We start from the raw sequence: 19,734 nt of genomic DNA, 5'->3' as shown, positions 1-19,734 counted from the left end.
CGCCCCTCCCAAGAAATCAAACTGTGCACCATAGATTGCAACTTTAGAGAGAGATATTTATATCTTTTTTTTCAAAGTTAGTTTGACGGTATCTGGCTGCTCCATTTTGTGTGATCAGCAAGTCTACATATGATTTAGCAACACATTCCCCACGAATGTGCTATGGGAGAGAGGCAGTCCCCTTCTGTCCACTTTGGTCCCAAGGCGAACGGCTCTGGCAAGGACACTCCTATCTACTGTCCCACTTAATTAGTAAGGGTGAAGAAAACACGTCACCACTCAGAAACCTCTAAGAAATTCAACTTGGAATTCATTTCTAAAACATGAAAGCTAGCAAACCTTTGCTTTTAGCAGGACTAGATTTAGCAAAGCCAAATTCTTTACAAAAGTAGGTTCTCTTGCCAGCTACAGGGGATTGCACCGTTAAAGTATACTTGCCCCATATACATTTGGAAGTTAAAAAGTATTTTTTTTCCTCTTTTTAATTATAGCAATGTTTACAAACAACCTTTGCTCCACTTCTTCCCCAAATCCCCAACTGATGCACGAGGGGGACGGTCTCAATTGAGACGCATCAAAATTTAGTGCCTCAGAGTAACCAATATTGGTGTAATTGTGCAGCGGGTCTTGAACAATTGAGGATTTGTGTAGTTGAAGAATCCCTAATACAGCACCATTTAAAATACCATAGTTTGATTCAAAGGAAGCATTAGGTACCCAAAACTACTTCTTGGTCAACCAAGAGGAAGCTACAACCAATGACATTGTGGGGTCTGCTAGCCAATAAGAAGCTAAAACAACTTCAATGACCATATTGGGGAGGGAGGAAGGTTTAGACCAAAATAACCTTAATAAATGGCACGGGCTGCAAAGAAAAATTACACCTTTCAGGAGGTGGGACAATCACCTCCTTGAATTGAAATGAAGTGAAAACTTAAAAAAAAAAAAAAAATGCATTTCAGAAAAAACAAACAAAAAAAATCTGTCATAATTTGAAACCATTTAACATGTCAAACATTTGCTTTGAACTAAAGTTTGCCACTGGCAAGAATATCTGGAGCCCACATATGCCTGTCCATATAATAATACTAATAAGAAATAAAAATACCCCAAATAGTTATTTTGAACAGAATCACTTGTCTTATCTCAAATCTTTTATTTAATTACACAAGATTTTTAAACAAATCATTAAAATGTACAGTACAAAGTCACATGAATAATGTTAATCTTTAAACAGACAATTGTTGTAACATCTCCCCCCACCACACACATTGGTCTTGACTCAACCTCTTCACCCTCCTCTCCCCCCCCCCCCCCGGTTGCCAGATATTGCATTTTGCAAGTCCCTTAAAATAATTCTTCTCCAGTAGGAACAATACAGCCTTTAGAGCCAGCCTCACCAGCGGTTTAAAGAAAGCTGCGACATCACATTGTGTAATAACATTGCAGCTTCCGATTTACTGACCCCGTAGCCATTTTGATGTTGGACAGAAAAAAAAAAAAAAAAAAAAGCCAGCGTCTCAACCAGGAGTCCCAAGAACTTGGGAGAGCCACAGTTCAGCGCGAGGACCCCTTGGTTTAGTGATGGCGCTAAAAACAGTTGTGGGCTGCAAAAATAGTCACCATTACCCACAGCCATCATAAAATAAGTGTCATAAGAGACAGGTGTGCAGGTTTTACAGCTTTTATTCTTTGGATGGCTGTACAAACAATGTGACTGACAGTAGCTTCTTCATGAAGTCAAATGAACACTTTGTGAATGTGACTGGGTTTATTATTATTATAAAAAAAAAAAGCGCCTTTGACAATCACCTCACACCAGCAACAAGTGTCAATGTTACCAGTACTTAGCAGATGATACAGTTTAGGCCCATCTTGGAGAGTGCTGCTTAGCAATGCAATCTTGACATAACTGCCATTATGGGCTCTGGCTGCAACAAAATGTGTTTCCTGCTTCAGAAAGAACGACTTGCAAACAAAAAGATTTTCTAATTTATAATAGCACAGTATTTCATAGAGCAGCCTTCTAGATTCATATTGGTCATGAGTATCGTAAGCAAACAAACAAAAAAAAAAATACAATACAATAAAAGAAACACAAAAAACATCCAGGAGCACAATTACACAAGTGGAGGCCTGATCCCAATATGGGACACAGGGTTTAAAACATCATTAGAGGATAATCCATATCCAGGTTCTCTTTGTTTCTCATAGGACTCAGGTTAATGAGAGGAGAACTCAAATCTATCAACTGGGGAAAAAAAAAAAAAAAAAAAGAGATTACATTCGCACTGTACAAGGATAAGCTAAAACATGTATATATTATATACAAAGATATAAATGTAGTCCGTTGCAGTGTTGCATATACTCTCCATTGATGGTTCCTCTTCAGCAATTTTGAGCATGCACCAAGAAAAGCACCTTCTACAGGACTTTTTAAATCTAGTTTATTACACTTGAGCAGTCCAATCTAAAAATTGTATAATTTTATAGGTTTTACAAACTTTAATAATTGTGGGGCATTCCCTTTGTGTTTTGTTACAAGGTTGGTTTACACCTGTAGCAGAATTTTTAACTGCATAATAGGCCTTTAAGGCATGAATAGCTACAATAATTATGTTTACACCAATAAAATGAAAATATGGTGTTCTTAAAAACTGCCATATATAAACATGAGGCATTATCTAAAACATCTAGTTAAGACCTCATGGGAAACATACAAGTTGCACATACCCAAAATATGTAGCTGTATAAAAAATAAAAAAAGTTGGCTAAAATGATTACATGCTCACCTGGCCAACGTTAGCTGGTTTCAGTGGGACAATCCTTTTGCTCCTTTCAGGCGTGTTGGAAAGGTCAATCAGAGGTTTACTATCGCTTTCAAACAGAGAGGGCTTTCTCACTTTGATATCACTTTCTTCTACTTCAATATCAATCAACAAAAGCTATGGATTAAAAAAACAAAAAAAATAAGATTCCATTGGTGATGCATACAGCTCGGATAATGATCACATTTCAGAAATAAACAAAAAAAATAAAAAATTTTTTTAGCCCACATACAGTTTTATCAAATTGTGACAAGCTACTCAAACAGTAGATCAAGCCCACATTTCAGATTGCTCAGTGATCAATGCATTCATAAGTGGTAATACATGAGCACATTCACACCAAAAGAATCATGAGGAAGTAAAAGGCTTATTCTTCACTTCATCTTTAAAACAAGTTATGAAGATCCACACAAACATTCTTGGTAAACGTCATTTAACAGTAACAGGACAAAACAGGCAGCAGCGTATACAGCTCAATGTAGAAGATGTTCGCATATGATACATGCATCACAAATGGTTAGTTTGTTAAACTTTCTTTTGAGTATACATTAGGTGCTCAGAAAGCAACTAAACAGTTTGTCTGTATTATACATAATGGCAAAGAATAGTACCAAACAATACCTCTGTGCTTTGAGGACAGACCAGTGGTTGTTCCTTCTCACTGTGGCCCAAGCATTTTGGTTTGTTTTCCGGAGAGAAGTCCAAGGAAAAAGGAACAATAACAGATGGAGCTGTATCGTCTTCGTTGGAGGAACATGGGCTAATATTAACATTTGTCCTTTTTCCTTTGGTTTCCTCAGCCCTAGGAGAATATTGCAAACATTGGTAAATTGTAGTTATTGATGCCAAGAAAGGCTACAATATAAATCCTACAATCGTGGGGTAATTTAGTGGCAATTGTCAAGGTCATTAATAGTAGATGAACCTGGATTAAATCCCCTCGGCAAGTCATTATCTCTGTGCCTCCAGCACTGACATTGGGATTGTAGTCTTGACTGGGAAACTGTGCTTGGAAAAAAAGCCTGTAATTGAATCTAGTAACATAGTCCCAGGCATCACGAAACAAACACCACAACTTCCACGTGTGAAAAATCAGGTGGCATAGAGCAGGGGTGCGCAACCTAAGTGGGGATAGGGGGTTGGCACTTAGAGGCCCTTTGCTTTTGGCCCTTTGCTTTTCGCCAAAGAATTTAAATGCAGCGGAGGACTCTGTAAATTTCCTTACCTTGTCTCAGACGATAGTGTCATTTGTTGCCGGAGACAAGGTAAGGAGGGGGGCACGAGGAGAGCAGGCAGGGGGGCACAGGGCAAAAAGTTTGCACACCCCTGGGATATAGCGTTGCAAGGAGATAGCAGGCACAATTTAATAACGTTTTCCATATTCCAGTGGCTGCCATCTCCTTGGCAAACAAGTTAACTTTTTCCCCCCCATCTACATGTGTTGGATATTAGCATATAAAATAGTTCAGTACAAGGAATAATTCAAAACATATATTTATGCAAGGTCAAAAAAAGTGGGAGGTATTCTGAAGGTCAAAGTCCTGTTTTAAAAGGGTTCTTAGTGGCTGGATCAAATTAAAGATGAAAGGAAATGCTTTCAAGCAGGAAAAGCCATTTATATTTGTTCACATTTATTAAAGAATTCCATTTCCTTTATAAATGAACTTGCACAAACTAGCCACATTCGGAATACAAATTACCGTCTTACCCAGCAACAAGAGGCTTCCTAATAGATTTATTGGAGTCCTGCAGACCCAGCGAAGGACGCAGATATGAAATGGACCTTGGGTTAGTCTTGGGTGTTGCTGGTGGGATTATAGAGGTCCGGCGACCCAGAGACGTAGGTAAGGCAGAAACACGTTTTATGGATCTTCCACTAATGCTGGGGGTAGGGGACGCCCCATGTGTGGGTCTTATAGGGGGGCTTTCTGCAATACCACTAAAAGAATGAGCAAAGAGAAAAATTACACATTTCACATACCAATTACATCTAATACATAAGTTTCAACGAGACAACTGACATACAGTTGTGTCAAAAATGAAAGTACACCCTCTTTGAATTCTATGGTTTTACATATCAGGACATAATAACAATCGTCTGTTCCTTAGCAGGCCTTAAAATTAGGTAAGTACAACCTCAGATGAACAACAACACATGACATATTACACAGTGTCATGATTTAACAAAAATAAAACCAAAATGGAGAAGTCATGTGTGAAAAACTAAGTACACCTTATGATTCAATAGCTTGTAGAACCACCTTTAGCAGCAATAACTTGAAGTAATCGTTTTCTGTATGGCTTTATCAGTCTCTCACATCGTTGTGGAGGAATTTTGGTCCACTTTTCTTTACAACGTTGCTTCAGTTCATTGAGGTTTGCGGGCATTTGTTTATGCACAGCTCTCTCAAGGTCCAGCCACAGCATTTCAATAGAGTTGAGGTCTGGACTTTAAAAAACAAAAAGAAATAGTATGCGCAGTCCCAAGATTCCCTCTGTATCAGTATAAAGATGTCTTTATCCCTCTGCTACTCCCACTCTCCCGTGATCAGCAGGGTCAAACCGGAACATATACACAAAAAGGAAGCGAAAAAGAGAATAGAACCATCAGTCAATATTCCAAAGCTTTTGACTCAAAATAACAATATCACATAAAATACATGAATAAAAAAAAATTAAAAAAAAGATCACATAGGATCTGTAAACCCACAGGCTATGCACAATGGTGAATTCTCAATTCAAAACCCACAGAACTACAACTAGGTAAGTACAGGGTGCAGAGGATTATATTACTGCTTACATATGAAGAACACCCTAGTGCTAGACCGCTGGGTATCCGCAGCAGGCTGGGCTTCCGTCGTCACGTTCGCTCCCCGCTTCGTGATGACGTCACCTACGCGCGTCATATCACACTTCAGGAGAATTGTCCTACTTGCTCCCATGGTTGCTTTTTATAGCAAGATCGACATTTCCTCAGCCTATGGGAGTCCTTACTGATAACAAAAACCTTTCCAATCAATGCCAGGTGCTGTTGACTACTTGCAAGATCGTCAGAGCTGCACACAAATCACCCAAACACACACATTGAAACGATCCTACCACTATTACAAACAGGGATTACATACAATCTAAACGGTTACATAGAATGAAATTTATACACACACTACACATACATCTAATGACATAACATATTTCCAATGTGAATTGTATTGCTCCTGCATGGAGAATACTAATGGACATGTATAAAAATCATATCTACAATCTGAATACAAATAATTTACCCAAATATTTTTTTTTTTAAACTTAACAAAAATATATATAGAAAAGATGTACGATATAAATTCCATTAATAAATACTCAAAATCAATAAAAATTACATGGATGATATTTGAAATGAAAAATTTGGAAAAAATGCATGAACCCTATTTGAGGAATGGGGCAAGTTCTATTATTTCATTGAGCCCACCAGGTGATTTGCTCCCCAATATAAAGATCCAATATTGCTCTCTTTGTAGGAGTTTTAAATCCCGGTCCCCTCTCCTAGGATCCCTTGTAACTACTTCAACCCCCTAAAATGTAGTCTGTTACTTTTCCCTTGGTGATGGGTTAAAAAAAATGCTGCGATAGAGGGAAGAAAATTCATCATCTAGATTAGTTTGGGCATTTTTAATCCCATTGATATGTTCGCCAATTTAGTTTTAAAGGATGAAATCAGTAATCAGATGTTCCTTGTTTCTAAAATCTGATTACTGATTTCATCAGTTGCCTCACATCCTTTGTGGTATATGTAATTACCTGTCCGTGTAACTTAAGATATGTTGGGAAAATGATTAGATCCTTTAAAACTAGAATTGGTGATCAATGGGATTAAAAATGCCCAAACTAATCTAGATAGAGGGAAGAAAATTCATCAGCTATCTCAGCATTTTTTAACCCATCACCGAGGGAAAAGTAACAGACTACATTTTAGGGGGGTTGAAGTAGTTGCAAGGGATCCTAGGAGAGGGGATCGGGATTTAAAACTCCTACAAAGAGAGCAATATTGGATCTTTATATTGGGGAGCAAATCACCTGGTGGGCTTAATGAAATAATAGAACTTGCCCCATTCCTCAAATAGGGTTCATGCATTTTTTCCGAATTTTTCATTTCAAATATCATCCATGTAATTTTTATTGATTGAGTATTTATTAATGGAATTTATAGCATACATCTTTTTTATATATATTTTTTTTTTTTAACTTATTTGGGTAAATTATTTGTATTCAGATTGTAGATATGATTTTTATACTTGTCCATTAGTATTCTCCATGCAGGAGCAATACAATTCACATTGGAAATATGTTATGTCATTAGATGTATATGTATATATGTATATATGTATATATGTATATATATATATATATATATTATATATATATATATATACACACCATTCTATGTAACCGTTTAGATTGTATGTAATAGTGGTAGAATCGTTTTAATGTGTTTGATTGGGTAATTTGTGAGCAGCTGACGACCTAGCAAGTAGTCAACAGCACCTGGCATTGATTGGAAAGGTTTTTTATCAGTAAGGTACTCCCATAGGCTGAGGAAATGTCGGTCTTGCTATAAAAAAGTAGGACATACCTCCTGAAGCTTCATATGACGCGAAACGCCCAGAGGTGACGTCATCACACAGCGGGGAGCGAACGTGACGACGGAACCCCAGCCTGCTGCGGATACTAAGCGGTCTAGCACTATTGGTGTTCTCCATATGTAAGCAGTAATATAATCCTCTGCACCCGGTACTTACCTAGTTGTAGTTCTGTGGGTTTTGAATTGAGAATTCACCATTGTGCATAGACTGTGGTTTTACAGATCCTATGTGATCTTTTTTATTCATGTATTTTATGTGATATTGTTATTTTAAGTCAATTTATAAAGCTTTGGAATATTGACTGATGGTTCTTTTCTCTTTTGCGCTTCCTTTTTGTGTATGAGGTCTGGACTTCGACTGGGCCACTGCAACACCTTGATTCTTTTCTTTTTCAGCCATTCTGTTGTAGATTTGCTGGTGTGCTTGGGATCATTGTCCTGTTGCATGACCCAAATTTCGGCCAAGCTTTAGCTGTCGGACAGATGACCTCTCATTTGACTCTAGAATACTTTGGTATACAGAGGAGTTCATGGTCGGCTCAATGACTGCAAGGTTCCCAGGTCCCGTGACTGCAAAACAAGCCCAAAATCATCACCCCTCCACCACCATGTTTGACAGTTGGTATGAGGTGGTGTTTGTGCTGATATGCAGTGTTTGGTTTTCGCCAAACGTGGCGCTGTTCATTATGGCTAAACATCTCCACTTTGGTCTTGTCTGTCCAAAGGACATTGTTCCAGAAGTCTTGTGGTTTGTTCAGATGCAACTTTGCAAACCTAAGCCATGCTCTTTTTAGAGAGAAGAGTATTTCTCCCGGCAACCCTTCCAAACAAACTATACTTGTTCAGTCTTGTTCTAATTGTATTGTCAGGAACTTTAACATGCTAACTGATGGCTGTAGAGTCTGAGATATAAAACTCTTGTTTTTTTTGCAATTTCTCTGAGCATTGCACGATCTGACCTTGTGGTGAATTTGTTGGGACGTCCACTCCTGGGAAGATTGGCAACCGTTTTGAATGTTTCCCACTTTTGAATAATCTTTCTCACTGTAGAATGGTGGACTTTAAATTGTTTGGAAATGGTTATAACCCTTCCCAGATTGATGGGCAGAAACAATTGCTTCTCTAAGATCATTGCTGAGGTCTTTCCTCCTTGGCATTGTGTTAACACACACCTGAATGGCCCAGACCAGCAAACTGCTAAAACTTCAGCTTTTTGAGAGGTGGTCACACTTGCTGATTATCAATTTATCAAGGGCATTTGATTAGCAGCACCTGTTTGCTACTTAGCATCTTAATTCCTATGGAAGCAGTTAGGATGTACTTAGTTTTTCACACATGGTTTCTCCATTTTGGCTTTATTTTTGTTAAATAAATCATGACACTGTAATATATCATGTGTTGTTGTTCATCTGAGGTTGTATTTACCCAATTTAAGACCTGCTTAGGAACAGATGATTGTTATGTCCTGATATGTAAAACTATGGAATTCAAAGAGGGTGTACTTTTTCACACAACTGTATATGTATGCATGCCACCTACAGAAAACATCAAAGATTGTAACTTTAACGTAGCCAAGATCTCACTGTATGCATTAATCAAACCTAACATGGTTTATAAGTATGCAATGATATGGTTACCATTTGCACTAGGTAGCAAAATGAAAATGGCACGCTTTCACAAAACAAGTTGTAATGCATAGCAATCTGATCTTTAGAATAATTTCCAAATACAGTAAAGCTTCAAAGGAAGACTGTATTTCAATTGGTTATGCACATCCTTTATACTTTCAGCATGATGTTGTACAAATTACCTTCCAATTTCGCTGCAAGACCGTAGAGTAGTTGGTTGCATTGTCTTTCCTACAGAGCGGTCAGGCGATATACCTAAGGTGCAAAAATTCATTTTAATAAATCTACACAAGCATTATCCACAAATTAAATTAAACCGAAAAGGGTCAATTAGTTTTATATTGGCCAAGAGGGACAGATAGTTAAAACATCTAGAAACTGCTGAAAATCTTCTTGCGTTTAGCAAATTAACGCCAACTACAGCCATGCCACTGCCCTAGTCATGAACAGATTTATTCATACCTTCAGGTCGCTGAGGCAGCTTGAGTCGAGTTGTTGGCGTGGGTATGATCCTTGCCGGAGGTTTAGTGCATGAAGTTCCTTTAATGGCACTTTCTGGTTTACTCTGCATGGATAACCTGTACAGATTGGGCGCTGAAATATGCCTCTGCAGTTTGCCCGCTGGGGTCTGTGGATGAGCCACAGACACTGAAGAGGATTTGTTGCCATTCCCTGCTGCACACATGTTTGCTGCTCCACTTGATTTGAGAATGCCATTTGACAGGTCAGCACCATGTGTTTTCAAAGAGGTGGCTACACCACTGCAACGACCTAGGGCAAGTTTACTAGGGTTGGACATTAGCCTTGAGCTGTTGATTGAGGTGTTTAGGGAGGCATTTAATCTATCTGAAATGTAAAAGGATACATTTAGTGTAAACTCAAGTGTTGCTGCATAATACAGTTTATATAGTGAATGAGCAACAGGTATATTGGTTACAAAATAGAAAAAGTGCATTGAAGGCGCACACAGACTTTATTTAACACATAATTAACAGGGCTGGCTCCTACTGTCAATTCTGATTGCCTCTTGGCCAGGTTACATTAAATATATTAAGCATCCTGAGCCTTTGAGTAGTACACAAGGCATCACTGAGCTCAACTGAAAGTGTGCATAAGACATTTTATATGGTACAATACGGGAGCCCCTGCTGCTGCCACGGTAGTGATTGTGAGCGGTTTTCTTGGGCAATATTGTATATAAGGCTGATAGAAAAGTAACCCAAGTGTAGCACTCAGGCTCACCCTCTGGTGATAAATGTAGTAGTTAATAAAACGTAATCTTTATTATGCAACAAGTTAAAATAATGGGTATTAAAACGACGGGCTGAAGGTGTGCACTGGATCCAAATGCTGTTAGCCGTATTGGCTCAAGATCCTAAAGTAAATAGTGTGTCAATAGACCATTGCTAATACTACACTAGATAAGTCCTTGTAATGGACCTGTAGGTCGGTGGAGACGTGCAGGGAATTCTCCTGAGCAAGATAAAATGTACTGTAAATCAATTAGCAGACAAATTGATAAACCAAAATGTAATAAATAGGACGGTTTGATTTTCAGTAGCCGGTATGATTCCTGTGGTACCCAGTTTATAATATATTGGGTGTACCACAGTCCAACCAGCAAATAAAATGTTTGATCAAGGCTTATCTGGGTCCTCCAAATGTGACTATTAATAGTGATGTAGGTAAATCCGCACCATTACAATAGCTGATGTGACCTCGAATAACCTTTCAAGGAGTGTGCAGCAATGATCTAAGTAGATCTATATAATACCTAGACCATCGTCACTAGATATAGCTGCTTAATACATGCCGAGGTGAATAGTGTGGACCAATATTAGTATATAAAGGTCCTTATTGATTTAAACCCTTGAGCATTATTATAAGTATGTGGCTAGCTCTGCAGCCACAACAGTGGTTTTAACCTCAAGTAACCTTAGGGTTAATCATATGTTCAGAGAGTGTCCTCTATTCCCCATGTGTGGTTAGAGGTAATGAAGTATAGGTTCTTTTAATATTAGGAGAACCATACACTTATAAATTGTTGGTCAGCTGGGTGGAAGTTAATCACAGATAAGGCAGATACTAATGATCAAAAGTAATGTACTGATAAGCAGCCCACGTGCACTGCTATTGTAGAGAGACTTTTATACTGTGGTGAGTATGTTAGCAGGAGTGTATAACGTTGCAGGCTGTTGAGATACAATATCTCTCAAACTTATCAAAGGTACATAGATCTTGAGAGAATAATGTCCCTGTATATCTGAAGGAGGTTTTGCGTGCCCGTCGGGGCACTTGGAAAACCTATATTATGCAGGGGCAGAGAGCCGCACCAGCTCGCAGTGCGAGACAGTCAGGTGCGGTGGCGATCAGACTCTGCGCGTGCACGTCTGAAAACAGAGGGTTTTCAGACGTGCACACGCAGAGTCTGATCACCACCGCACCCGACTGTCTCGCACTGCGAGCTGGTGTGGCTCTCTGCCCCTGCATAAGGCTAAGGCCCCGGTCTCTCCGCTGTAACGCGCCTCCGCGCTTTTGGCGGCACGTTCAGCCGATTCCCCGGTCTGCAGCTCACTGCAGGAGGAGAGACCGGGGGGGGTGGGGGGGGAAGGGGTGGCGGAGGAGTGACGGGGGCGCGGCCATGACGTCACCCGGCAGGTTCGCCCTCATTGGCGGAACCGTTGGGGGCGTGCCTAATCGCTCGACGCGAGTCCTGCTCTCAATTCTATTGAGAGCAGGAGTAGCTCTCGCGCGAGCGCTGCGGCCCCCCCTCGCAGCGGGCCCGGCGCCATTGCGGAGAGGGCTCTCGTGCGCGCAGCGTCCGCCACGTAGTAGGCAGCGGGGGCAAGGCCTAATATAGGTTTTCCAAGTGCCCCTACGGACACGCAAAACCTCCTTCAGATATACAGGGACATTATTCTCTCAAGATCTATGTACCTTTGATAAGTTTGAGAGATATTGTATCTCAACAGCCTGCAACGTTATACACTCCTGCTAACATACTCACCACAGTATAAAAGTCTCTCTACAATAGCAGTGCACGTGGGCTGCTTATCAGTACATTACTTTTGATCATTAGTATCTGCCTTATCTGTGATTAACTTCCACCCAGCTGACCAACAATTTATAAGTGTATGGTTCTCTGAACATATGATTAACCCTAAGGTTACTTGAGGTTAAAACCACTGTTGTGGCTGCAGAGCTAGCCACATACTTATAATAATGCTCAGGGGTTTAAATCAATAAGGACCTTATATACTACTATCGGTCCACACTATTCACCTCGGCATGTATTAAGCAGCTATATCTAGTGAAGATGGTCTAGGTATTATATAGATCTACTTAGATCATTGCTGCACACTCCTTGAAAGGTTATTCGAGGTCACATCAGCTATTGTAATGGTGCAGATTTACCTACACCACTATTAATAGTCACATTTGGAGGACCCAGATAAGCCTTGATCAAACATTTTATTTGCTGGTTGGACTGTGGTACACCCAATATATTATAAACTGGGTACCACAGGAATCATACCGGCTACTGAAAATCAAACCGTCCTATTTATTACATTTTGGTTTATCAATTTGTCTGCTAATTGATTTACAGTACATTTTATCTTGCTCAGGAGAATTCCCTGCACGTCTCCACCGACCTACAGATCCATTACAAGGACTTATCTAGTGTAGTATTAGCAATGGTCTATTGACACACTATTTACTTTAGGATCCTGAGCCAATACGGCTAACAGCATTTGGATCCAGTGTACACCTTCAGCCCGTCGTTTTAATACCCATTATTTTAACTTCTTGTTGCATAATAAAGATTACGTTTTATTAACTACTACATTTATCACCAGAGGGTGAGCCTGAGTGCTACACTTGGGTTACTTTTCTATCAGCCTTATAAGACATTTTATATCAAGACGAACTTACTTTACAAGAGCAACTTACTGTTAACACCAGGTGGAGAGGACAAGCTTGAGTTGATACTAGAATTCATGCTGGATTGAGAGGATGATGATGAGGATGTGTTCTTCCTAAAAGCCCCGCCAGTCGGTGGTTTTAACTGTGGTTTTTTTAGACCAAGCTACAAAGATACGAGAGGAAATAGTCATAGAACTTGGCATTGTAGGCTTTTATACCTCAGTACCCTTAAATCAAACAGGAAAATAAAGTGCATAGAAAGTGAACAGAGGGCTTTAATGTTTATCTGTAAGTTTTACGGTGTTGCACCGCTTGATTATTTCAGGGCTTGGATGTGGGCCATTACCATTTCTCATATATTATTAAACTAAGCTGAGTGCTCTTAATGTTATTGCACCTCACTACCATTACTGATGCACATCAAGCTTTTACAGGTGATCACAGCACAGATGCCTCACCTATGGCTTTGATAATGGTCTGAATTGGCTGAAATGTAACTGCATGTTTCTTCTGGACGCATGAAATTTGGAACCATCACACAAAAAAAAAAAAAGCAAAAAAAAAAAAATTAAAAAAAAGGAGTTTCATTCCTACCCATCAGGTAGATCCAAACATGTGCCTCTCAGGCTCCAACTCCAACCCTTTGGATATCACCTGGGGTGTCCTGCACGGTTCTGTTCTGGGGTCCCTACTCTTCTCCGTGTTCATCAATGATCGTCCTACAGCTTGTAAGGGAGCTTCAATCCACATCTATGCGGATGACAATCGTATATGCACAAAGCCCTATCCCTTCCGACCTTGGACACGTACTTCAATCTGACTTTGATACTTGGACTTCTCAAAACAAACAGTTTCTAAACACTGACAAAACTAACAACGCTATTTGGGACCAAGGCTACATTTCTAAAGCTTCCAATGAATTAAATATTTGGGCATATGGTTTGTCTCACATTTAACATTTGGGTTGCACATTTATACTCCGACATCCAAAACCCATGCCAAACTAGGTGTACTATATAGGAACAAATCCTCCCTATGTCTGCTGGTCAGAAAGTGCATTGCAGATGCCAATTATAGACTATGGGGACATAGCACTCCAAACTCACCTTAGCAAACTTGATACCCTCTACGACTCAATATGCTGTTTTGTTCTCCAATGCAACTACAGCACACATCACTACAAAATGCTCAAAGAACTAGATTGGTCAATGAGTCTAGGCGCAAAGTTAATTTTTCCTGTCTTGCCTTCAAATACATTCTGGGCAAGCTACCCGCCTATCTGAACCAGCTCCTCACCCCTACCACATGCAGCACTTATCTGAGATCTGACCCCAAAAGACTGTTCATGGTCCCAAGGTTCAAGAAAGTATCCACAACAGGAACAATCTACCTGAGACATTCACAGCCACCACCAGTCTAAGTTCTTTCAAAACTAAAGCGGTCTCACATTTTAATCTGGTCTGTAATTGTTAAAGATCATATATGTTATAGGCGTATGTAACTGTGCATGCAATGTCTTGTATATAATGTATAACCCTGTTCACTTAATGTAACTACAGCTCAACCCAGTTATAGATCGATCTGCTACAACGCAGATCCTCTTATAACGCAGGCAGAGCGCCACGGTCACGATTTAAAAAAAAAAAAAAAAAAACTCGTATGCATGTATATATATATATTTTTTTAAAAATCACAAAAGTCTGTAGTCCTCTTGTAAAACGTATTTTCCCACAGATATAAAAAGGTAGTTTGTACCCAATGTCTTTGGCCACTTGATCGCTGTAAATTACCTTGTTTGGAGCAGGGAAGGGCTTTTTATTTTGTCTCAGGATGCTGTTATTGAATGAAGAGTCGCTGACATCTGATGCAATGCTGGATTTGTCAGACAGTACATCTTCAGATGAGCCCACACTGCTAAGCTGTTTTCGTCTAACTGGGCTGAGTTTACTCACTGCTTTCGGCTGCAATAAGCAGATGAGAGCCTCGGTTAAGGATACATAACGTCTGAACTCCCATGGACATGAACATTAACGTGATCCAATCATTTAGAGCTGGGGAGCGCAAACTTTTCCAGCTGTGCCCCCCTCCTACCTTCCAGTGGGGTCACGTGACGTCAGGTCACGTGCGGCGTCATTTGACGCCACATGACCCTGTGTTGCCATGGAGACGCGTCACAGCATCTGAATCCTGGTAAGGTTTTTTTTTGTTGCAGAGGCCTCACGCGATCCCCTGGCATTAATTTAAATGCCTGGGGGAAGTGTGCGGGACCTCTGCAACACCCCGTGACCCCCCAGAAAAATCTCCCGCCCCCAGTTTGCACACCACTGATTTAGAGTACTGATTCATTGATAACATGAGCTGGGGAGCTCAGCCTCAGAAGCCCACAGGTTATGATTGTAAAATGTCTGAACTTGGGCAAATTTTTTTTTTTTTTTAAACACACCACACAACTAACACACACCACAATATTGCAACTATTCCCTGCCCTTGCATCCCATGCTCAACACAAAGAAATACCAATAAGACACTCAAATGTTGAATATTACTTTGGGTTAAAGAACAGGAAAGTCAGGTAAAGTATATACATAAGCAGTGGTTGACAAATCACCAAAAAATCTACTCGCCACACAAAAAAATCTACTCGCCACCTAGTACCAAACGTGTGCTGCTTGGGCCAATATTTACTCGCCCGGGGGTTAAATCCACTCGCCCGGGGCGAGCAAATGTATAGGTTTGTCGAACACTGTACATAAGGATTGTGCAGATTTGTAGCAAAGTTCATTCTATCTGCACCAGGAACAATGGTACTGTATGTGCTAGTTTGGGCCATTCTGTAAGAGGTTCCACATTAATTTTTCTGAAGAGTTAAACATTTCCCCCTTGAAAACATGCAAAGCCGATTTGTTGGCGACACCGCAACAGTCCTGCACTGGGACTGCTCTACTCCCTCCCACCCCCATGTTTGGCAACAATGATAAAAGTATCTCAAGGGTGCAGATTCACAACCCAAATCTAAACGCAACCACTAGCCATGGCATTACCTTTTCTACAGTTATGCGATTGTTTTTTGTGGGTACCGCGGGTGCCTTCAGAGGCTGCAGTCGGCTCACGGTCGTTTTTCCAGCATTCCCCACTGGAACATTTTTTACTTGAAGAGCTTTAGCCTTCTGGGCAAGTGGTGAAACCGCAAACGCCTTGGCTGGTTTCGGCACTCTAACAGGGCTCGTGTTTTTAGGACTGTAGGCAGCAGACCCTTTTCTACCCTCTGAGCTGGGTATAACTAGTTGCTGCTGAATGGAAGAAGGCATCTGGGTTAAAGGGCTATCCTGCACACAGTAGGTCTCTCTTTTAACAATAATGGGGCTTTTACTGCTGTTTCGGACAGCTTCAAAAAGGTTTAACTTTAATTTGGAATCCTGAACAAATTTCTCTACAGCTTGATTTTCCACAGTTTGTGTTGGTTGACCTTTTTTTTGGTCGTCATTGGTGAAACATTCCAGGTGCAGTGCTAGCAAGTGAGCTTCTTTGAAGATCTCGACAAATTTATCCCCGCTCAGAGGACTCCAGACGACTTTCTCATTAGGCTGGGGAGGAGACTTTTCCTCTAACTCACAACTTTGTATCGCAATACTGACACATTTCTCTTTGTGCTTGACCGGTCCAACAAACACTTCATCATCACAGTCTTCATTGTCTTCTTTCGAACTGTTTAAAAATAAATTAGGCAGAGGTTAGTTTATCCTGCAGACAAAGCTAGGACTTCTAAACATACTGTGTTTCTTATATTACCTTGTAGGGGACAATGAAATATCAAAATCAAACTTCTCATCAGTCAGAAGGGTAAAGTCTATAAAAGAACAAAGCATGTTTAGGCGCATAACAGTTAAACAAAAACACATATTGCTATTAAAATTTTAATGCAACATGACGGAGTTCTCCAACCATACTGAAGTTGATAGCAAGTCACGTTCTAGACAAGTGTTTTTGTAACTTTTTTGTTAAGGGACACTATAATTATATTGTAAAATTCTGCAGAAGCCCAACCCTCTCTAATAACACGTCTGAAAATCAGATGCATTATAAATTATTCTGTATTTGGTACAATTTTCAAATTACATGAAAATAGCAGGGACCCCTTTAGGAGTGCCCAGGGAACCCACGGTCTCCTCAGAACCCCTGTTGAAAAATACTGTTCTGGACCATACAACTGAAACCAGTTTGAAGCTTCTACTTTCAACCTAGATTACGTCCCAAAACTACTTTGGCTTCCATAAATAGGTGCAGCCTAACAGATAAAATAGTTATTTGTTTTGCATTCATTCCTGTGACTCAAGCCAACCCCCCCACCCCCACCCCCTCCACAAAAAAAAATAAAAAATTCCCGCACTTCCCAACGGCAGTGGAGAGGACGATAGTTCTTAACACTGGGGTCAGCATTCTAATACTGGGCAAATTAGAATCTTTCAAGTTTCCATTCTCTATGTAAACTCACTTTCCTGGCTAAACGTTGGGCTAACTGATCAAATCAGTAACACATTGGACTTGTGGTAAAGGCTAATCAAGAAACTGGTGAAGAAGTTCGAGAAACATTGGAGTGAAGAACTTAAACCACACTCATATGCAAAACAATGTCATCAGTATCTCATACTATGTTAAGTTGGAAGTCTAGTCTTCCACCTCACAGCTTTATATTGCAGTATACCAATATTCAAATGATCACATCCTTTATTGTAGAATGGACATCAAAATATATACATTTAAAATGTAGTCCCTTTACATTTTATATAAAGGTCAGCTATTTATTAATGCCTCACATTGCACGGTTCTTGGACTCTATATGGTCGCCACCAAGCTGTTTAGCCAATTTGTTTTAGTACCCCTCCACCACTATAGAAGAATTGTGGCTTTAGCAGTGTTCATTCTGAAATGCCGTATTACATCATTTAAGTCGCATGTAATTCAGATTAAAAAAAAAAAAGTGACAGAACAACTTTTAGAACAAAAACCATTAAATAATGTGCTGTATAGACCCTTCTGTGCTTGAGTGATTAAGAAGGCCCCAAGAAGTGTCAGGGTCACACAAAACATGGCTCATTACCCCCACCAGCATCTATTCTGGAGAACATCTCCTGGAAGTGTGTCAATTTGATCTGTCGCCTAAAAGAGAGGAAAAAACAGAAATGAACAAATGCTGAAGCTATAGGCTCTGCAGTACCCAGAACTTATTAAACCGCATTGCGACAACGGAAACCTGGGTCTCCCACTTCTGGGAAACTTCATGAGAACCGCTCATTAACTTCTGGGCCAAGTAATGAATTGCAGCAGGCTGACCTACACCACAAGTTTTGGAGGCTTAACTATGAAGCTTAGCAAGCAGATATTGCAGTTCATAATCTAAATTAATTCTAGTGACAGTACAGTTAGAGGACTTTATAGCACACCGTCACATCATTTGGCAGCAAGGGGTGGGTGTGCGTTCTCATCTTACTTGAACAGCACAACAGCAGTTGCTAAATTAATCAATTTGAAAGGTACATTTGGCCCATGAGCCACCAGTTCTGGACCTTAAACAATGCATAAAACCAATAGTCTACGGGGCTCCTTTAGAAACAGCTGTCAGAACATCTGCACTAATTAACCATAACGCTGCAGTGTTGGATCTCTCCTACAACAGCAAATACAAAAGATCAAATGGCATTATGGCATGAGGATTCAAGGATTTTTAAATCACTATAAAACCTCAACTTGGCCATCAGCTGTCACACAAGCAACATGTTAATGATTTAAATCTTGCTCGCGCAGTTGGCGCTCTTCGCTCATGTGGTCGGCTTTCGTTGGCACGCATGAATGACAGCCGACCAAGCATGCGCAAGGAACGACTGTGCGTGCGCGATGTGTTCCACTTTCGTGTCCTCTTTTGAGTGGTCAATTATGGTAACCCTAGTTTAGCAACACTATGGGGTCTATTCTCGTAGCTCCAAATTGTGACAAATCGCTTCTAAAGTGACATTTAGAAGCAGATTGGCATGCTTTGCTATTCTGTAAGCCCTTATCACATGTCCAATCCATGTCTAAAAGGCTTTAGAAGCAGTTTTCCCTCCGGCTCTGCTAATAAAAGCCTCCAACTCGTATATGTTGACAAAAACAGCAATTTTCATAGCTGTTATGCAAACCACTTCAAAAATCCTCATAAGTCAGGCTGGGGAAGGAGTTAGCACAACCTTATAGAAGATGCGGATTGCAATAAATAGGGTTCTCACATTTAATTCCACTACTTCTGAACATGGCCAAACCACACGGTTTGGCACGGACAGCTTCAGAGCTACGAGAATAGGCCCCCTATGGAGGTACAGAATTACACTGGATGGTTTAACATTAATATAGAAATATAGTGTGAAGACTAGCTGCATTCTTTGGAGTAGGTCATGAATAGAAATATTGTTTTCCAATTACAGCCACGTGGCAAACAGCAAGGTGGCTAGGAAAGTTTGCTTTACTTCAGTGCCCTGAACAAGTGAAGTGCTTTACAGAAAACACATTCAGATAACAGATAAATATCTTTATTTATATAGCACCATTAATGTACATAGCGCTTCACAGCAGTAATACACGTGATAATCATAAACAAGTACAAATACCATAATGCGAAGAAGTGCTTTCTGACATAAGTGACATTTAGGTAAAGGGGTCCCTTCCCCCGAAAAGCTTACAATCTAAT

General features: G+C 40.2%; 1 protein-coding gene across 4 annotated transcripts in view; it reads right to left on the bottom strand.

Moving 5' to 3' along the window:
• Positions 1–1,492: 1,492 nt before the first annotated feature.
• The window catches only part of GTSE1 (G2 and S-phase expressed 1), a 36,305-nt gene continuing 18,063 nt past the window's right edge, over positions 1,493–19,734 (bottom strand). For 3 of the 4 annotated variants that reach the window (XM_075599775.1, XM_075599776.1, XM_075599777.1), the window contains exons 3-13: positions 18,115–18,173; positions 16,806–16,863; positions 16,058–16,721; positions 14,807–14,977; positions 13,044–13,179; positions 9,555–9,938; positions 9,275–9,347; positions 4,537–4,767; positions 3,450–3,630; positions 2,793–2,945; positions 1,493–2,251 (exon numbers count right to left, since the gene is read on the bottom strand). In XM_075599775.1, the coding sequence (XP_075455890.1) occupies positions 2,162–2,251; positions 2,793–2,945; positions 3,450–3,630; positions 4,537–4,767; positions 9,275–9,347; positions 9,555–9,938; positions 13,044–13,179; positions 14,807–14,977; positions 16,058–16,721; positions 16,806–16,863; positions 18,115–18,142 (2,169 nt within the window). In that variant the 5' untranslated portion in view covers positions 18,143–18,173 and the 3' untranslated portion in view covers positions 1,493–2,161. The remainder of the gene's footprint in view (positions 2,252–2,792; positions 2,946–3,449; positions 3,631–4,536; positions 4,768–9,274; positions 9,348–9,554; positions 9,939–13,043; positions 13,180–14,806; positions 14,978–16,057; positions 16,722–16,805; positions 16,864–18,114; positions 18,174–19,734) is intronic. The other variant, XM_075599778.1, reaches the window with a different exon arrangement.

This window comes from Ascaphus truei, chromosome 5 (assembly GCF_040206685.1).
Source record: "Ascaphus truei isolate aAscTru1 chromosome 5, aAscTru1.hap1, whole genome shotgun sequence".
Lineage (NCBI taxonomy): Eukaryota > Metazoa > Chordata > Amphibia > Anura > Ascaphidae > Ascaphus > Ascaphus truei.
The sequence above is the reverse complement of the archived record's forward strand: the minus strand, read 5'-3'. Positions and strand labels throughout refer to the sequence as shown.